This window comes from Canis aureus, chromosome X (assembly GCF_053574225.1).
Source record: "Canis aureus isolate CA01 chromosome X, VMU_Caureus_v.1.0, whole genome shotgun sequence".
Classification (NCBI taxonomy): Eukaryota; Metazoa; Chordata; class Mammalia; order Carnivora; family Canidae; genus Canis; species Canis aureus.
In genome coordinates, this window is record NC_135649.1 from 16,911,385 (window position 1) to 16,925,528 (window position 14,144).

A 14,144-nucleotide genomic window follows, 5' to 3' on the forward strand; every position below is an offset into this window, starting at 1 on the left:
CAGAGCCGAAGGATCCTAGAAGTTGGGATCACAATATATTTTCAGATATATGGGGGAAATTTTAGAGAGCGATAGAGTGAAGCAGCTTTACTGAGGAATGTAATGAGTTGTGAAGTCTTCTGGAGAGATGTGGCAACAACATAGACAACCAAGCTCGGTTTTATATATTGATTTTCCTCAGAGTAAGGTCAACCTGTGTACCTAAGATCTCTTAAAGTCACCATTTATAACAGCACTCTTCTCCATCATTCTGGGATGCTTACTTTGAACTCTCAACATGTCCTGATATACCTTAGCCTTTAAAAAACAAGAGAATACATGAATGAGGCATGGCCGGGATTAGGGGGGCAGAATCTCCTCTTCCAAGCATTGTTGTACCCTCATTGAAGAAGTATGTGACTGAATGAGCCATTCACTCAAACAAAATACATTCAGTCCTGTATTGTGCATAGTGAGCAAATGTGCAATTCCCCCCTCTGCCACCTACTAGTACATTCTTAACAGCATCCTCATTTTTTTTACAGAATGACTTTTCTCCCGCTGGGGGTGTTCTTGGTGGGATAGTAAATCCAAGCTCCTATCCTACCGCTATCAAGACCAGGAGGCTTGGGACGCCTGGGTGGCTCAGCAGTTAAGTGTCTGCCTTAGGCCCAGGGCATGATCCTGGAGACCGGGGATCAAGTCCCACATCAGGCTCCCTGCATGGAACCTGTTTCTCTCTCTCTCTCTCATGAATAAATAAATACATAAAATATATTTTTTAAAAAGAATGTATGTAAAACCAAAAGTCTCCCTGAAGGTTTCTTCTGCCACATTTCTCATCTGACTGCTTAGTACAGCATAAAATTTAAGCTCAGCTGATCAGAAGCAGTCTCGTGAGACTCTGAATCTTAAACTGACAACATGAGGATAGAAGAAATTACTTTATTTTTCTCAGGTTTGATGCCCTTACAAGATGTTTGTTGGCTAGGAAGCTACCTGTATGGTTCCTGATTTGTAGACCTCTTTTTTTCAAGCCCTGTTCTTTAACCTTCCCATAAATTATATGAGTTCCCCAAACTCTTTCCACCAATTCTCTTCCCCTTGGGTAACCAGAACTGACAATATTGTCAATTTAAAGACATTTTGTTTGTTTCTGGCCACCAAAGAACCTTTAATGAAACATTGTGCCAAGCACTGACTGTATAGTAATTGACAAGGCAGACAAGGATTCTGCCCTCATGAAGCTCATGTATGAGTGGGTAACATAGGTTTACTTAGCACTAAGATAAAAAACCCTAGGGATGCCTAGGTGGCTCAGCGGTTGAGCATCTGCCTTTGGCTCAGGGCGTGATCCCGGGATCTGGGATCTAGTCCCTCATTAGGCTCCCTAATGGTGGTGAGCCTGCTTCTCTCCCTGCCAATGTCTCTGCCTCTATCTCTCTGTCTGTCTCTCATGAACAAATAAATAAATCTTTAAGAAATATTTAAAAAAAAAAAGAAATCCTAGATAAGGGTCACGTGAGTGGCTCAGTGGTTGAGTGTCTGCCTTTGGCTCAGGTTGTGATCCCAGGGTCCTGGGATCGAGTCCTACATTAGGATCCCCTCAGGGAGCCTGCTTCTCCTTTGCCTATGTCTCTGCCTCTCTCTGTGTGTCTCTCATGAATAAATAAATAAAATCTTAAAAAAAGAAACCCTAGATAAGGAAGTCAGCTATTGCTTTCATATATTCTGTCATGTAGACCATTCATTCATTTATCCATGCATATGATGAATATGTATGGTGTCAGATATTCTAAGAATGAATTTAATCCATCTCTTTGTTTTGTCTAATCAACAGAAGTATAACTAGGTCTTTTCTCCGTTGCTTCAAACTCATCATGTCCCCTAAATACTTGAGGGTCAGGATCAGAAAGACATCGATTAAGCATAGGCTTGAGCCGTCAAAGATACAAGTCTTACCTCCTCTTACCCTTCCAACCAACAACCGTCCCATATTTCTGGGTTCAGGGGAGGCAGACCATCTGGACCATCACACATGGTCACCATCACCTTTGGGACTTCTGACAAAACAAGTAAAGATTCAAGTACCAGGCAGGAGCTTCCTCAAACTTGGTCCAGATAAAGTTTAGTGCTGTTTAGCATTTTTGGGCTTGCCCACAGGGTGTCTAAGACACAGCAGAGAATGAGAAGACAGAGCCCATACCCTGAAGCTCCAAAGGGCTTTTGTAGATTTTCTGGCTCCTACTTCATACAGAGCATTTGCCTGTGATATTGAGAAATGAGATCCTGCCTTACCAAAGCTGCCCCCTTCCAAACCTAGAATACTCCATGTTGGGCTGGCGAGACTGGGAACCTCAAAACGGCCACCCTAGGCTGGCAACCTCCCAATAATGCCGCCTTGCCGCCCCACCCCCATCTTCCCACCAATGCCGCCTTGCCACCCTACCCTAACTTAGTTTACAAGACCTGTAACCCTTGCCCTAATCATAATGCCGTCCTGTCCCCATCTTCCCGCTGAAAACTCTTTTTTTTCAATGTACAATTTATTTATTTATTTTTATTGGTGTTCAATTTGCCAACGTATAGCATAACACCCAGTGCTCATCCCGTCAAGTGCCCCCCTCAGTGCCCGTCACCCATTCACCCCCCACTCCACGCCCTCCTCCCCTTCCACCACCCCTAGTTCATTTCCCAGAGTTAGGAGTCTTCATGTTCTGTCTCCCTTTCTGATATTTCCTACCCATTTCTTCTCCCTTCCCTTCTATTCCCTTTCACTATTATTTATATTCCCCAAATGAATGAGACCATATAATGTTTGTCCTTCTCCGATTGACTCATTTCACTCAACATAATACCCTCCAGGTCCATCCACGTCGAAGCAAATGGTGGGTATTTGTCATTTCTAATGGCTGAGTAATATTCCATTGTATACATAGACCACATCTTTATCCATTCATCTTTCGATGGACACCGAGGCTCCTTCCACGGTTTGGCTATTGTGGACATTGCTGCTATAAACATCGGGGTGCAGGTGTCCCGGCGTTTCATTGCATCTGTATCTTTGGGGTAAATCCCCAGCAGTGAAAACTCTTTATAACCAACCCCCTTCGGTTTGCCTGGGCATGACTTCCCCCAGCCCAAGACTTTCCCGCTCTCTTTCTCCGCTGTGGGCTGCGGAACCTTGCCCAAGAGCGCGTCCCATTAAAAGCCTGTTTTGACCAACTTTTGCCTGGCCTCTCTATTCCATTTCACTACCAATCGGATTAAACCTGACACTCACCTTCAGCTTGACTAAACACTGCATCAGTTCCTGTCTGTGAAGCACTACTCTTCCACTGTATCCTCCCTACTTCGATCATTGTCTATTCTAGTGTGTGTATCTGATCTCCTCAAGTGGATGGTAAGCTGCTGGAGGTAGTGACCTATGGATGACATGTCTGAATATTTCTCTCCATATTATGGCTCAATGAATACTTGGGGGTGGATTGTTGATTGAAAGCAGCACAAAGGTTCTAGGGTCTCTTTTCTATAATCATGCGGGCCTGCCTTCACACAACGTCAGCCATTTTGTGGGCCCAGGAACAGCAAACCAAAGGATGCCCAAAGGACGCTTAATCAGTGTTTCCCCTAGAATTTCAAATTGTCTAATTTGTGGAAAACCCATGCTTTACTAATTAGTAGGAGGAGTCATGACAGGAATCATGAACTTTTCTATGAAATAATGTTTCTGTTCTTGACAGCATGTCAGGTCATTAGAGACAGGCTGTATATTCATCACTCCAGCAGGAGCAGAACAGTCATGGGCACTTTCACAGCCAAAATGATTCTCCAAGTCAAAGCATTTGCAGAATGTATATATTTTTAGATCTGTTCATTATATTGAAGTCCTGTCCCTAAATTTGTTTTCAAATGAAGGTGAAAATATTGTCAGTTCAAAGACATTTTCCAACATTCAAGACACAATTTGTTCATTATTTATGTTAGTCCTTTCACACACATATGCACACTCACACACTCACCTTCTTTAACAAAAAAGTACACATATAGACCCACAGATAACAATGGTTGTGAGATTACCTCAAAAACAAAATTTCGTAGGCAAGGGAACTGACTCTGAGGCAGGTATCTGGAGGCCTAAGGGCCTGCCTACCTTTTTTTTAATGTTACTTCAGATGGTAGAGGGGACAAAGGGGAGTCTAGGAGCTTCATACCAGTGCCTGGCGCCAGTTCTCTGGTCTATTTCGTAGTCAGCATTAACTCTTGCTTACAGGATCCAATGTGATACCGCATCCAATGGGGAGATGCGGCCGGTGGGCCATGAAAGGGTGAGAGGTAAGTGGATGTGCATTATAAAGAGAAAGTGGTTAAGATGTACTGTGTTTCACTGTGTTAGAAAATGCGTAGACTTCATGTAAGTCTCATTTGAACTTTATAATGAATGTACTATTACGTTATTTCCCTGAGTCTCAACTCTAAGAAGTGACAAAGCTGGGATTTGAACCTAGCTCTGCTGTTGCCCCAGCCCACTAGCGGTACCATATGTATTCCCAAGGATTATGGAGGATTTGATTTATGGTGTTGAAACCAAAGAGTTCACTTTTCTTTCTCATTGGAAAGGTCCAGTTTCCATATTTATGTATGTATTCATTCATTTATTGTATACAGATTAATATATTCTCTCAATACAATATTCAAAGATATCAAGAGGTAGAGAGTGAAAAGTATGTCTCCCTTCTTCCCAGATACCCAGTTCCCCTTCCTGAAGGCAACCACTGATAATCAGTTGCTTGTGTATCTTTCCAAAATGTTCTTCTCCATACTTCTTGCTACCCAAGGCCAAATGTGAGCAACCTGCCTGGCTAGGAAGGCTCAGTAGCAATATTTGGGAAAGGATTAAGAAGGCCACACACTATGCTTACCCACAGAGCAAAAAGCAGGCAGAATTCATCCTCAGCGCTCACTCTGTTGCCTCTGGGTAACTCTTTTTCACTTCTATCCCGGCACTGTCCAGTTCACCCTGACTTGTCCTTTCCTCCCTAAGGAGAACCACCAGCTTCAAACAGCTCTTGTTCTGTCACATTCCTCAGAACCCTGCTTGCTGTCCCCTCAGGGACTGTCTTGGCTAAGAAATTCATCCCCACTAAGGAGTTCACTGGTGTCTATGGAATGATGAGCCACCCTTTTCACAAAACATGTTTACATGTCAACAAGGGGATTCAATCAAAGAGTGACTTGAATAATGGGGATTTCAGATGCTTTGTCATGACAAGCCAACAGGGTATTTTTTTTTCCAGAAGGTATGACCTTGCGACTCTTTCTACTTCCCCTGTGGGTGTCAAGCCCACTGGATATCCGAAAACTTTGGCAGCCTTATATTATTTCATTCGCAGTGCAGTGAGGACCCTGAACTTGATCCTTTTCTTTCAGGATAGGGACATTTAGAATTTTTGAAACAAAATCTCCAGTACTGTAGACATGCGTCCCATAATATATTATAACCATAAGCTCAAATCTCATCTGGAAAAAGAAAGAAACAGCTATAACAAAGAATAGGAGAAATCTTCTGACTTTAATATCCACTAAATGCTATTTCACTATGCTCCTTCCAAAATAATATTTAGAATACAAAGTTGGAGCAGATGGCTTCACAAACTCAACATTTTCCCTAATCTGGAGCTGGGGGGAGGTGGGTATCTCTGCTGGGAATTATTCAAGAAATCTCTGTTTGTGAGTGGAATTCATTTTGACTTCCACAGGTAATATTCTTCTCACATAATTAGGCACAACTTCGCAACTCAAGGGAGAGAAACAGTAGGGATCTTCATCAAAGTCACCTGCGTTAAAGAAAGAAAAAGGACATTCTCAGCAGTGGCACTGGGGACTTCACAGATAGTAGAAGCATCAGATAATTTTTACCAAAAGAAGGAGTGAATAAGAGGAATTAGGAAGTAAAGGTTGTGGTGTTTTCCTTGGGTAGTTTCTACAGATCCAGAGTAAATTCATTCATCCTGACAGCACCGTTTAGGCAATTACAAGTGCATATGTTCTTCCCGCATTGTTAATAACAGGCTGTGTTATTCATAGTAACCTTGACCTAGGGAAGGATATTCATGGACAAATGTTGAATGCCTTCAGGAAGGGACCACACAAACTGGTGACACACACATATCCACAGCCCCTGTGAATCAGATATTCTTGCTCAGAAGCCTTAGCTGTTTCTAAAGCCTGAGAGTGCCCAGTGGTACAGAAGGCACAGCTTCACTCTATGCTAATAGAAATTAAGCTGCCTGGCTCTGACTGTCTGTTGGCAACATCCAGACAGCAGATTTAGAACCTGTGGCCCAAGAGGCTAGACTACCTGCCCCACCAGCCAGGTCTTGGTCACAACTTCAGGCCCCTCAGCTCTCTGGATCTATTGCTTGGTACAACAACATTAAAATACTGGGCATGGGGACACCTGGGTGGCTCAGCTGTTGGGAGTCTGCCTTCGGCTCAGGGTGTGATCTTGGAGTCCCAGGATCTAGTCCTGGGATTGAGTCCCACATTGGGCTCCCTGCATGGAGCCTGCTTCTCCTTCTGCCTGTGTTTCTGCCTCTCTCTCTCTCTCTCTGTGTCTCTCATGAATAAATAAATAAAATCTTTTTTAAAAATCCTGGGCATAATATTAAAAACAACCCTAAAATCCTGGGCACAGGGGGCTACCATCTCCCCCCTGAGGAAAGACACGTACATTCAAGCCATATATTTGCTAATGAAACAATATCCCTCAGGGACAGCAGGAGAGCCAATACTAATTAACCCTTGTGCAAAACTAGTTCCCTATCAGCTTCAACTATTCTCTACTAAGCAGCTTCCACAACTCCTGCCCTCTGTTATATGCTATGGCTCCCCAGTGCCTCCATATGAGCAGCAGAGCATATCTGCAAGTTAGCTGGCCAGAGTGATAGACGCTTGTGGGCATGGAATGAGTCTTTCCATATGCACCAACTTCCCCATACAGAGAAGGAGCCTGAGACTGCACATAGGCCAATCAAGCCTAAACTAGGAAACAATGCTGCCCCACACAGTCCTGAAGCTGGTAGGCACTTTGGAGATTAACCATCCATCCTAGCATCCTCATGTTGAAGGTAGAGATAATGCAGCTTCGTGTAGGGGAGTGATGTGCCCTAGGTCACAGAGTTAGTGACAGAGATGGGACTTGAACCAAAGGACTTGAACCCTCATTTTTAAGAATATTTATTTATTATTATTTTTTATCATTTAAGTAATCTCTACACACAACATGGGGCTTGAACTCATGACCTTGAGATCAAGAGTCCCATGCTCTGCCAATCAAGCTGCCAGGTGTTCCTTGTTGCCTTTATTTTTTTTTACTCACCATGCTGATTCCAGATTGGCCACAGCCCTTGGAAATATAACTGCTGTGTGGAATCAACATGATGTAAAATACAAGCTGATAAGGCAATTCTACCACCGGCAATGAGAAAGTGTGAGAATGACTACAGTCAGGCCACCAAAGGTGTTCTAGATGTGTGAACTGGAATCTACTTTGGTCCTTAAGAAAGGCAACCAAAGGTCACTGCACCATTGTCCAACTAGAAGTACACAACACAGAGGCATCACAACATAAGTCTGAGTTCCTAAGTCCTTGTTCCCTTTGTCTTTCTCTTCACTTCGGGCCTTTAGATCAATCCTTTCCCTACATTTTTCCCTCCCAACACCCACCTCCACCTCAACAACTGCCTCTGTACCTAAAAATCTGGCTTCCTGTGGAAGAAGCTGAGCCTCTAAGAGTGTCGTGCAGCACATTTGGTGCTCTTGGTGGTGTGTGATGTGCGCTAGCCTGAGAGCCAGGAAACCTGAGTTCTGGCCCTAGTTCTGCTGCTGATGGTGAGTGAGTGGCCATAAGGCATTTTCCTTTCCTCATTTAAGGTTCCTCCTCTGGAAAACAAGATCACACTAGACATTGTCTAAGGTTCCTTCTGGGTTTAACCATCTCTGACAACTGTTTTGAATTACACATGAATTTGTTTTGACCTTTAGTCTCTTCCCTCCTGCCCGAGTCTAATAACCCACCAGGTTTGCACATACTAAGTTCACTAGGTTCTTCTATATGCACGCTCTCAGCCAGGAATGAGCCCAGGTATATACATGCACATGTGCTTTTAGTTTTGAGGAGGAAGGATTTCCCAAGACCATGTATGTGGCCTCACATTAATTCAATATTTCTGGAATGTAAATGTAGACAATGTAGCTTTTTGCTCACCATTTGGGAAGCATATTTCCGAAAGAGTGCATTGTGCAGAGCCTAAAGATTTCAAAGTGGAACTCGTCATAGTTGACTTGAGGGATGGTGTCAACAATTTCTTCTGGAAGGTTTTCTTCAATCTCTCTTGTTTATACCCAACATGTAGCCCACACCTGCTGTCCCTGTCTGAAATGACACCAGAAAAGTTAAAACCATAAAACCCATCACATTCTACACTTAACATGGGAGAATTGTATGATGTGTAAATTTTACCTCAATAATCCTATTAAAAAATAACCTTAATGCACAGAGCATCTGTTCTAGGTACCTCAAGGAGTCAGTTTATCTATGAAGTTGTGAAAAGTAGATTCATACTGTGATGTGTGATACAGGCAGAGCTAATTCATTTACCAAAGATGCCTGCTCTCATTAGAGCCTGGCACAGGAACCAGCAGGTTATTGACATTCCCAGCATAAAGGAGGGAGATCTCTGTGCTACTTATAGCATAAAGGAGGGAGATTTCTGTACTACTTATAAAATCTTCAAGTTCAAACATTTGCCTTCCCTAGAAGAAACAGACTGGGCTTTGCATTGAGGCTGAGAGAAGCCCTCTGAATTGTATGGAAGAGCCTTTTGACACATAGAAAATCAATTTGCCTGGACTGTAGATATTCTCAGAGGCAGCACCGGGGTTCACCACATCTCCTGCTGTGCAGGATGGTCCATCGCTCCATCCTGTAAGGCTTCTCCACTATTGCTCCTTGCTTCCCATATCCATTCAACCCACTATTGGCTATAGGCCAGAAAGCCCCTGTGACCCAGGGCCTGAAACACAGTAGGGCACTCAATCAACATTCTTTTTAATTGAGTTGAGATTGAGGTGACAGCCAGGACAAGCAATCCAAGGAATCTGGGCCAAAAGAGAAGCTTCACTAAGTTAAAATATGGCCCAAGTCACATTCCTCACTTAACTTCATTCATCTCAGCACAGAAGTACAAATCATTTTCATGACGTGGAAACAGCCTCCACTTTGATACCAATGCTCTCTGAACTCAAGTCAGGAGACAAGTTAATCAGATCAATTGTGTGAAACCTCTAAAATTCAAAACCTTACCCAAACTGGCATCTTACCAGAAGAGTTATCCAGTCGTAACCACCCACAACAGAAGTGTATCTGCCACTGCTCCCGCACACTCTCCTTCATTACGCAGTAAAACATGAAAATGAGGAATCCTAAGTCAAAAGAAGGTCAGTGTGTTTCAGCTTCTTTTGCCAGTGGTCACCAATGCCCAGACCCAGGTCTACTCTTATTACCATAGATACTCCTCCTAAGGAACCCCAGGGCCATTATGGTTTTCTGAGTTCATCTTTCTAGCTTCCCTCTCAAAGGCAGTGATGATAAGAAGGTATGTATCAAGACTTCATATCAACCATAGTTTCCCCCCTGGGCTACTGTCTATCCTAAAGTTTGAGAGAGCAGCCCTGCAATGGTAGTCTACTTCTCAGATGGCTCTCAATGATCCCTACATCTTGACATTTGTATCCTTGTGTCATCTCCTCCTACACTGTATCAATAGAATATGGCAGAAGTGATGGCATGTCACTTCCAAGAATAGGTAATAAAAGACATTGTGGCTTCTCTCTATCTCTGATTACTCCCTCCAAAGGAATCCAAGTGTTATAGCTTGACGACACCCTGCAGCCCCGTGGAGAGGCTGACATGGTGAGGAAGTGAGGCTTCCAGTCCACAGCCACGTGAGTGAGGCTTCCTGGAAATGAATTCTCCAGAACCAGTCAAGTCTCTACATGAGTACAGCCTTGGCTGACAGCTTGACTGCAACTTCATAAGAGTCTCAGAGCCAGGGGGCACCTGGGCAGCTCAGTCAGTGAAGCATCTGACTCTTGATCTCAGGTCGGGTCTTGATCTCAGGGTCTTGAGATCAAGCCTTGTATTGGGCTCTGACATAGAGCCCAATTAAAAAAAAAAAGAGTACCTGAGCCAGAACCACCCAGCTTAGTTGCTCCTGAATTCCCAACCCTTAGTAACTGGGTGTGATAATAAGTGTTGTTGCTTTAGGCTGCTAAACTTTAGGAGTAATTTGTTACACAGCATTAAAAAACTAATACACATACTCTTTGGCACAATTACACTGTGTGGAATCCATAAATTTGGTACCTTCATTTCCCACTGCCAGCCTTGATTTTGTCCTGAAAGTGGAATAGAGAAGGGCTAAGGGTATCCACCAGCAGTGCTGGCCATTTCTCATTCCCACCCTTTAAAATATTACTCAGCTATTAGAAATGACAAATACCCACCATTTGCTTCAACATGGATGGAATTGGAGGGTATTATGCTGAGTGAAGTAAGTCCATCGGAGAAGGACAAACATTATATGGTCTCATTCATTTGGGGAATATAAATAATAGTGAAAGGGAATACAAGGGAAGGGAGAAGAAATGTGTGGGAAATATCAGAAAGGGAGACAGAACGTAAAGACTGCTAACTCTGGGAAACGAACTAGGGGTGGTAGAAGGGGAGGAGGGCGGGGGGTGGGAGTGAATGGGTGACGGACACTGGGGGTTATTCTGTATGTTGGTAAATTTAACACCAATAAAAAATAAATTAAAAAAATAAAAATAAAAAAAATAAAAAATAAATAAATAAATAAAATAAAATATCTCCTTGGGAGAAAAAAGTAGGACTTGAGGTTTTCCTGATGACAAATGCTCTGGAGGGCCAACTGGATCTCCTGAAGTTTGAGGGTGGAATTGGCAGAAATAACTCCCATTAACAAAGCCTTTCTAGGTACCTCAAACTGAAATTCATTTTTCCCACTTCTGAGCTCCGATAGCACTCTGTTTCTTATACAACTTGCTTTTTGTGGCCACGGTCTCCGTGTGTTGCCCATCTCTCCACCAACTGTAAAGTCTTTTCATCTTCATATCACTTTTCCCTTTGCCTCCAGTTCTATGTGTAGCAGCCCAACAGATGTTTATTGACTTGAATTCCAAGGCACTTGAGACACAAACTCTCACAGTTTTCTGCAACCTTCATATTATCTTTTTGGGCCTCAAAATCTTTCTTTTGGCCCAAGTGCAGTTTTCAACCCTTTGTTCTTTATACAAGGTTCAGCTTGCCTCCTTACTGGCCAGTTGTGCTGAAGTGAATGATTAGTAATGGATCAGAGTGGTCCTAACTCATTGCTAGTTGAGCACAAGTCATTAGTAAATGCCCCCAAAGCTCACTTCAGCTAGGGCATTCATGGAAGTCAAGAATCTTGGTTGAGGCAGGTGAGAGTCTCCTGCCATCCTGCCCCAGTTTGGCTCTTTCTCCTACCAGCACCATATTCAGTTTGGGAGGCTTGGTTTTAAAGTGATGATGACAAATAGAAGTATTCAAGCATAGAGAAGACTTGGAGTGGGAACACAAGGTGAGGAGATATGGTAGCTATAGTTGCAGATCTGAAAGGCCCGTCATGAAAAGGACAAATTAGGCTTGTTCTGTGTGGTGGCCAGGTTAGAACCAGGAGCAATGGCGGGGAGGGGAGCCACAGAACTACCACATGGTAACATATTGCAGCTAGTGTTTACTAAGTAATGACTATATCATAGGCATTGTGATATTAGTCTCATTTTTATAGATAAGAGACCTCAGAGTCCAAGAAGTCTAATAAATCTGACCAAGTCACAGGGTTAATATTGAGGTGCCAGTGTCAACCAAACATAGGCAGTCCAGCTGGGAAGCTCAAGGTCTTTTTTTTTTATAAAGGTTTTATTTATTTATTCATGATAGTCACAGAGAGAGAGGTGGGGGGCAGAGACACAGGCAGAGGGAGAAGCAGGCTCCATGCCGGGAGCCCGACGTGGGATTCGATCCAGGGTCTCCAGGATCGCGCCCTGGGCCAAAGGCAGGCGCCAAACCGCGGCACCACCCAGGGATCCCAAGCTCAAGATCTTAAACACTGCACTATACATTCTACCCTCAGGAAAGGGTGATCCGGATAAGATGCAGAGCCGATTATAAGTTACAAGGTCTTAACCACTGCACTATACATTCTACCCTCAGGAAAGGGTGATCCGGAGATGCAGAGCCGATTATAAATTACGATATTACAATACATCAGTGTATCAAATCAACATGTTGTACGCCTTAAATTTGCACAATGTTAAATGTCAAATATATTTCAATTTAAAAAAGAGAGAAGTTGAATGCTCTGCTTTATAGAATGGTGAGCTCTCTGTCTCTGGAAAGTTTCAGGTAGAGGCATGTGACTTTCTGTCACTTGATGGAAAGTTGGATTGAAAGATCTTGGGTCCCCAGCCCCAGCCCTGAGACTCTCTGATTCTAGGTGGGAGGCAGCAATCTGGAGGCTAAATGGAATGACATGTCTCACTAACTCCCCCGAGGGCTTTATCTCCGTGTAACCAAACAACTGTGGTGATGAATCGAGCAGCACTCACTCTTTCGGAGCAGCAACCACCTGGAAGGTGGTGCAGCAACCTGGTGAGAGCAAACCCCAGTCTTGGAGCATGTAAAACTCCTCCAGCTTCAGCAGGAACAAGGGGCAACAGTGACAACAAGCACCTATTACCGTTCTGATTTCCTGCATGGAGTTTATTTTGTTCTCAGACTTAAAGGTTATTATGTGAATTCCAATGAGCTGCCTGCCAGCTCTCCTTCTCTGCCTGTCAGCTTTCCCTTTTCTTTCCAATAACAGATTGATTTGCTTACTCACTAGAACATAGGCATGAGGGAAGATGTCAGGTTTTTGTCACCTGCATTTTTATTTGTGCATCCCTCCTTCCCTGCACAGATTTTTTTCACATCTGACCATAGGGCAACCTCCTTCAGCCAAAATTGCAAACTTGCTATCTGTCTTTTAAATGGCTAATTTGTTCACTTGTTTCATTGCATTCCTGCTCTGAGTGTGCATGCACGTGTGTGTGTGTGTATGTGTGTGAGTTGAGTTTGAAACTCAAGGCTCTGCAAACCCCCTCTCTGTAAGATGGCACATTCTATCTTGTAAGGCAGGATGAGGAACTAAAAATGCTTGGTGCTTGGTTGACATAAAGCGTATCTGACAGACAGAGACAGCTTGGCTCTGTTGATGCTGGATCTGTGGGACTTTGGGCTTATTCCTCAGGAGATCCCCAGCTGGATTCTGCTTCTAAGCCATGGAGGCCTCTTGCTTAGATACTACTTCCCCTTTCCACCACAGGAATGGAGCACTTGTTGTTTTGAAGACATTCCTTCTTCCTTTGTAAGTTCTAAAACAGCTTTGCTTTCTTGTTCTTTTGTCAGCTTCCCTGTTAGCCCCTCTTTCCAGAGGGCGAGTGTGTTTCTTCTCAGAATTAGTGAATGAACTTATTGCTAAGGAAGAAGTCTGCCTGGGCATCTGGTTCCAATTCACTTCTGCACACATCCTACTCCCTGGCATTTGGTCTTTAAGCATTCCAATCAGAACATGCTTGGAAGTATCTGGTGGGGCAAAAGTTTCAGCTGATACACCTCATTGCTCTAAAATAAGATGGTTTCTTGACATGAGAGCAAAAATTGTGCCTTATTCTAGATTGTTCCCCCATCTCCCTGCAGCACCTTGCAAATGTCTGGCATCGAATAACTACATACCAATTCACATTCCCCAAGATTCCTCAGGGGTTAATAACCATACAACAAAGTGCTCTGAAGTTTTTAAAATACGAGGTTCAAATAAATTTTTAAAGGTTTTTTCCTCCCCCAGCAGAATTTCTCAGAGCTTTTACCACGGTGATATGTATTGTGCCATTTTAAGAATGGGGGAATACAGTTTGCTGCATTTCCCAAACTTCTTTGACCATAGAACTCTTCTCTTGCTGGGGCATCCTATGGATCACCAGTGGACTGGAGTCTGGTAAAGAGGTTTATTGAATGG

The 14,144-nt window shown here is 43.4% G+C and overlaps 1 protein-coding gene across 1 annotated transcript in view; it reads right to left on the reverse strand.

Moving 5' to 3' along the window:
* Window positions 1-4,745: 4,745 nt before the first annotated feature.
* The window catches only part of ADGRG4 (adhesion G protein-coupled receptor G4), a 100,588-nt gene continuing 91,189 nt past the window's right edge, over window positions 4,746-14,144 (reverse strand). Inside the window, exons 20-22 of the mRNA XM_077888143.1 lie at window positions 9,364-9,465; window positions 8,249-8,416; window positions 4,746-5,816 (exon numbers count right to left, since the gene is read on the reverse strand). Of these exons, the coding sequence (XP_077744269.1) occupies window positions 5,689-5,816; window positions 8,249-8,416; window positions 9,364-9,465 (398 nt within the window). The 3' untranslated portion in view covers window positions 4,746-5,688. The remainder of the gene's footprint in view (window positions 5,817-8,248; window positions 8,417-9,363; window positions 9,466-14,144) is intronic.